Source organism: Dipodomys ordii, unplaced genomic scaffold (genome assembly GCF_000151885.1).
Source record: "Dipodomys ordii isolate 6190 unplaced genomic scaffold, Dord_2.0 Scaffold6, whole genome shotgun sequence".
NCBI lineage: Eukaryota > Metazoa > Chordata > Mammalia > Rodentia > Heteromyidae > Dipodomys > Dipodomys ordii.
In genome coordinates this window covers 7,582,446-7,588,565 of record NW_012267222.1, presented here as the reverse complement: position 1 = coordinate 7,588,565, position 6,120 = coordinate 7,582,446, and the positions used below count along the sequence as shown (strand labels likewise).

The 6,120-nt window shown below is 57.7% G+C and overlaps 1 protein-coding gene across 1 annotated transcript in view; it reads right to left on the bottom strand.

The window, feature by feature from the left end:
- Positions 1 to 1,551: 1,551 nt before the first annotated feature.
- Positions 1,552 to 6,120, bottom strand: part of Tnfrsf8 (tumor necrosis factor receptor superfamily, member 8) — a 36,674-nt gene continuing 32,105 nt past the window's right edge. The window contains exons 12-13 of the mRNA XM_013031898.1: positions 5,716 to 5,920; positions 1,552 to 2,095 (exon numbers count right to left, since the gene is read on the bottom strand). Coding sequence (XP_012887352.1) covers positions 1,863 to 2,095; positions 5,716 to 5,920 — 438 coding nt within the window. The 3' untranslated portion in view covers positions 1,552 to 1,862. The remainder of the gene's footprint in view (positions 2,096 to 5,715; positions 5,921 to 6,120) is intronic.

Here is a 6,120-nt window from a genome sequence, read left to right as displayed (position 1 = left end):
GGAGGAGCCCAGCGGGTCTCCCACTCTTATTCTTGATTGTGGGTATGGGGGTTGTGGTGAACGGAAGTAATCTCTGCCCTAGGGGAGGAGGCCCTTCCTGCTCAGAGGTTTTCAAACACTCTATTTCTAGTTCTTCACTTTTTGGGGAGACCCTATGGATCTTTAGACACTAGTCGCTCATGCATGTAAGACGAGTTACATAGGAGGCCGAGATCTGAGGATTGCAGCTCAAAGCCAGCCTGAGCAGGAAAGTCTTTGAGACTCTGATCTCCAATTAACCTCTAAACTGTGGCTCAAAGTGGTAAAGTACTAGCCTTGAGTACAAATTCTCACGGACAGTGCCCGGGTCCTGAGTTCAAGCCCCACAACCGACAAAAAGAAAAAAGTCACCCAAGAGGGTAATGTCCTGAGTTCAAGCCCTGGTACCAGCATAGAAAGCTGTGAAGTGTCACTGGGGAAGAAAGTATCTTCTTCTGTTCTAATGTGTGGCAGGTGATCACAGTGCCACATGCCTGTAACCCCAGTATTCAAGAGGCTGAGGTGGGAGGATTGAGGATAGAGAGTTGAAGGCCAGTGTGGGCTACGCAGCAAGACCCCATCTCACAAGCAATATAGTGCATGTGTGGGACTCTCCTCCAGTCCAGGTGGCCGGCCCACCTGCTCAGCAGGAAGATGGTGTCTTCTGCTTATCACGTCACAGCGGTGGGGACATGACTGTCCTCTCAGTCCTGGCACAAGACCACTGGGCAAACATCACCGGGGCCACTCAAGCCTTTTCTGGCCTTTCTCCATCTGGGTCCGAGTGAAACCACCTCTCGTAATGTCCAAGCCACAACAACTTTCCCCAAAACATCTGGGTGATTTCACAAGTCCCTGCCCTCGTGATTCTTGACCCAGTTCCTCTGTAGAGCTAGCCTCGAGCACAACCAGGCTCCCAGCTCCTCCCTCCGGACCACAGATTGCAGCACATGCTGGTCCCAGTCATCCATCGCTTGTTTGTTAGAAGAGGTTGAGAGGCCAGGTGTCTGTGGCTCACACCTGTAGTCCCAGCTACTCAGGAGGCTGAGATCTGAGGATCATGGTTAGAGGCCAGGCCAGGACACAGCAAGGGCTGAATGTCTTTGTGGGGGGGCAGGGAAGGGCAGGGGGTGGTGTGCTTTCTAACGTCAGGCGCAGGGCTTGGGGGTGGGGGGTCCTGTGACTTAAAATCTATGGATGTAAGGACATGTCTTCAATCTCAGGGCCCAGCAGGGGGCGCCACTATGTACTTGAGGGCCCCAGGAAGGCCCGCGGTCCCCCCTCATTGTGTGGGGAGGCCAAGCAGGGCTGGTTGACTTCCAGCAGCCATAGGGTCTCTAGACATGTGAGTCACAAAATGACAGGTGTTCTGAGACCAGAGAACTGATCCTGGGTCTGGCATGGTGGTGGCGGAGCCGTGGGGAGCCCGGGCTGGGTGGGGAGCCGGGCAGGGTGGCAGGGAGAGCGTGGGGGGCCGGGCCGGGGGCAGAGCACCCACTGCGAGTGCTCCTCCAACCTCTCACTTCCCCTCCAGGCCGGGCTCTGCACCCACCCTGGCCATGTGCATAGTAACTGGGGGCTGGCGACACACCAGCAAGGCCTGGAGGCTGTTACCATGGAGGCCCAGGGAGAGAGGAGAGGCCACAGGGGTGCTGGCGAGGGACATGGAGCCAACCTCACGGCCCCTCCTTGGGTGGGTGCTGTCCTGACTATGAGTTCCTGGTGTCAGGCAAGAACACAAGCCAGGATGCCCACCCGGGTCCATCCCAAGTGCCCAGTGCTTCCGTTCACGCCCCACCGGCCTCCATCTCCCTGACCTCAAGGGGCACTCAGCTGCCCGGGCCTCACTTCCCAGACATGGTCATGGGCCCGGAGTCCTCCTTCCCTTCCTCCTCCACGGAGAACATGACGTCCTCACCGCTGCCCGGAGGTGGCTCCGTCTCCTGCTCCGGGAAGTGCGGTGCGTGGTCCACTTCCAGCTCGGGCTCCCCCGGCCCCCCCAGACCTCGGCTCTCGGGTACCTCAGTCTTCACGGTCCCCACAATCACGGTGTCGGCCTTCATGATGTAGATTTTCTCTGCAAGGCAAGAGGATGGGGGTGCTGGGAAGACCAGTTCAGGCAAACCCAATGGACTGGGCACTGCTGCACAGGTCTGGACTCCGCTAATTAATAAGCAACTGCACTGTAGGGACTGCCAGAGTAGCCTTTCCAACGGGAGACTGGAGGCCCAGACGGCTCCACACTGCCTGAGAAGCCGGGAAGGGGAAGCCTAGACTTGGGCCAGGGCAGCTGCTTCTACCCAGCAGGCCCAGCGCGCCAGCAGCTCACACTCAGGCCAGGGTCTGGCTCCCAGCTGCGCTGGGCTGTGAAGATTGAATGGGGAAACTCAAGAGGGAACTTGAGAGCGAGACTGGGGTGGGGTCTCCTGCCTAGTGAAGCCCAGTTTCACTCCTCAGATTCAGGAACCCCAAAAAGATTTTCACAAGACTCTGGCGCCCCAACCTCATTGTTTAGTATCAGTTTGTGTGTGTGTGTGTGTGTGTGTGTGTGTGTGCGTGTGTGTTTTGCCTCAGTATTAGGGCTTGAACTTAAGGGCCTGAATGCTGTTCCCTGGTTTTTTCACTCAGTGCTGGCTTTTGGTGTGTATGCCAGTCTTTTTTTTTTTGTCAGTCACGGGACTTGAACTCTGGGTCTGGGCACTGACCCTCAGCTCTTCAGCTCAAGGCTAGCACTCAACTAATTGACCCACAGCACCACTTCCGGTTTTCTGAGCCGTCTATTGGAGATAAGAATCTCATGGACTTTCCTGCCCAGGCTGGCTTTGAACTCCGATCCTCAGATCTCAGCCTCCTGAGTAGTTTAGGATTACAGAAGTGAACCACTGGTTCCCAGTTCAGTCCTGGGGTTTGAACTGAGGGCCTGGGCTGTCCCTGAGCTTTTGTGTTCAAGGCTAGTGCTCTATCACTTGAACCACAGCTCCACTTCTGGCTTTGTGGTGGTTAACTAGAAATAGAAGTCTCAGAGACTTTCCTACCCTGGCTGGTTTTGAACCATGATCCTCAGATCTCAGCCTCCTGAGTAATTATGATTATAGGCATGAGTTACCAGCACCTAGCTCATTTCCCGTTTTCTAGTGGTTAACTGGAAATAAGAGTCTCAGGGTCTTTCCTACTTGGGTTGGCTTTGAACTTCGATCCTAAGATCTCAGCTTCTAGAACAGCTGGGATTACAGACAGGTATGAGCCACTGGCACGTGGCCTGTCTATGGTTTTTTGTTTGTTGGGTTGTTTTATGCTAGTGCTGGGCCCTGCACTCCTGCTACACTTTTCCTGCTCAAGGCTGGCTGGCAGGACACCTCTTGAGCCACACCTCCCACTTCTGACCTTTTGCTGGTTAATTGGAGGTGAGAGTCTTACAGACTTTGCCCTCTGGGCAGGCTTCAAACTGCGATCCTCAGATCTCAGCCTCCTGTATAGCTAGGATTATAGGGAAAGGGAGACCTACTAGAAAGAACAGAGGACCGGAGAGAACAGGGGACAAGCTGTGTCCCCCAAGACCCACCCCACAGGAGCAGCAGCTCAGGTTCCACCCCATATCCCCGCCCAGGCCCGTGGCCCTGGATCTGGGGGCCCTTCGGTGGGGTTAGGAGGCAGAGGCCATGGCTGAGGGGTCCCCAGGCTGTGGGGAGAATAGAGAGGGAACAGATGAGAGGAGGGGAGACACATGGAGGAAAAGAGGGTGTTGGGCTGGTCAGAAAAGGCCAAAGCTGGGGCCAGGCCAAGGCCCTGGCCTGCCCACCCCCACCGTGGGGGTCACAGGTCCCCCGAGGTATCTGGGCCCGGCAGGAGTTGAGGAGGGCAGGGAATTGGGTCTTGTTTGAGAACTAGCAGAGGCTGCTCCCCTGGGACGCTGTCCACACCAGGAGTCATCTGCGGCCTGGTGTCCCGTGCAGGGGACCTCCAACACATTTCCCTACCCAGCCTGCTGGGGTGGGACACGCAGCTGGGAAGGCTGAGCCAGTGCAGGGAGCTGGAGCTGGAGCTGCTAGGGGCCTCTTCCCCTCCTCCCAGGGCTTCACCCTGAGTTCCCAGCAAGGCCCTGAGCCTGGACTTCCCAGGAAAGCGGCAGGCGCCTCATGGTATTTCCTCCGATGCTTTTCAAACACTGGCTTACGGTTACAATTGCAGACACTGGTTCCTGAGGCAGGCTGCCCGGAGGAGCTCTCCCTAGCAGCACCCACCAGAGGTCCCAGGGCCCAGGGACCTTTCCAGATAAGGAGGCGGGGCCCTGGGAGGCCCTGCCCCAGGGGCCTCCCAGCCAGGTGGAGCTGAGAAAGAGTGGGGACACTGGACGGGGAAGCCTGGGTGTCAAGATGCACAGATGAGGGATGCCACAGCATAGAGAGGGCGGGGAAGGCTCCCTGGAGGGGGAAGCACAGAAAACATCTGGAATCTGCCAGCCTGGGGGGGGGGGGGAAGGAGTTGGTTGCTTTCGGCCAGGAAGTGGCTCCTGCAGAAGCAGCTTAGCCTGAGGGAAGGATCGGAACATTTAGAGAAACTTTTAGTCCGGGAGAGAGTGGTCAGGTGCAGTCCGGCGGGAAGGAGCCAGCCCCGACCAGCTTTGAATGGCAGACCTAAGGGACAGGTGGATGGCGCCAGACAGCAGTTTGGTGAGCTGCAGCATGCCCTGGCCAGGGCCTGGCCTCGGGGTGAGGTGGGCAGTGACCCAACCAGAGCCAGGACAGCTGAGACGCACCCAGAGGGATAAAAAAGGGGGACCCAGGGAGCACTGCAGGCAGACTCCCGACTTCCGGTCCCTTTCTTGCCCCCTTAGACCCAGCACTCTCCTCCCCCTCCTCCCCCTCCTCCTCTCCCTCCTTCTCCTCCTCTTCCTCCTTGGGCAGGAAGCAGGTGGACAGGACCTCACCAGGCGTGCAGCATCCCTCCCAGCCGAAGCTCCTCCTTGGGGGCTTGTACTAATCCACTGGTAGCTAAGAGGCTTTTCCTCAGCTTCCCTGGGGCCTTATACCCACTTTCAAATAAACGTTGCCTCTGCTCCCCCACTTTTCCTGCCTCCTATTTCTTCCTTTGGTCTGGAATCCTATGGGTGATGGGGGTTGAAGAAGCGGTGGAGTGTGGGCAGGTTTAGATCTTCCAGAGAACCTCTGGCTGTACCGATGGTGAGAGGTAGGGGCCATAGCAGACGCTCGTCCAAGCTGGGGGCCAGCCGGGCCTGTGCGCCCTGAGGACGCCATGGTAGTGCAAGGTGGAGAGCTGTCAGGGGCCAGCCTGTCTTCCTACAGTCTGAGCCCCCCCCCCCGCTTGAATACCAGCAATGCCAGGCTGTTTGTTTGTTTTTGGTTGGTTGTGGGGCTTGAACTCTGGGCCTGGGCGCTGTCCCTCAGCTCTTCAGCTCAAGAAGAGTCTCACGTACTTTCCTTGCCTGGGCTGGCTTTGAACCACAATCCTCAGATCTCAGCCTCCTGCGTAGTCAGGATGACAGGCACGAGCCACTGGCGCCCGGCCCAGGCTAATGCTTGACTTTTCTCCATGGCCCCATGAAGCATTCCTGCCACCATCTTGACTTCACAGGTATGGGGGGGACCCCAGGGCCTTCTGCTTCCCATCTAGGCCCCAGAATCCTTGTCCCCTACCTCTCACTAGCCATACCAGAGACCCCCAAACCGGCCAACTCACCAATCCTGTTATTCGTGTGCTCTGTGGACACACGGGGCTCCAGAGAGTCCCTGGGCACGGAGGGTCCCTCGGCCAGGCTGGCGTCCAGCAGTGGCAGGCTCTCCAGGCAAGCTGCCCCGACAGGGGGACTCAGCTCCACGGCTGGGGGGCTGGCTGTGCTCAGCGAGCCCGGGCCAAACTCGGTCACCGATATTCTTGTTGACTCCTGTGGATAAGGGAGTAGAAACTGAGGCAGGGCACACCCCCAACTCCTCCAGCCTCAGAAGAGGAAAGCCTCCTTTTATTCCTCTCTCTGGCCCCCAAGGGAGTCTCCCCTTTGCTTCAAAGCTGCCATGAGCCATTCTGGACTTCCCAGCCTTGATCCACTGCACGAGGGACCCCTGTGTAACCTCCTCCTCCCCCTCC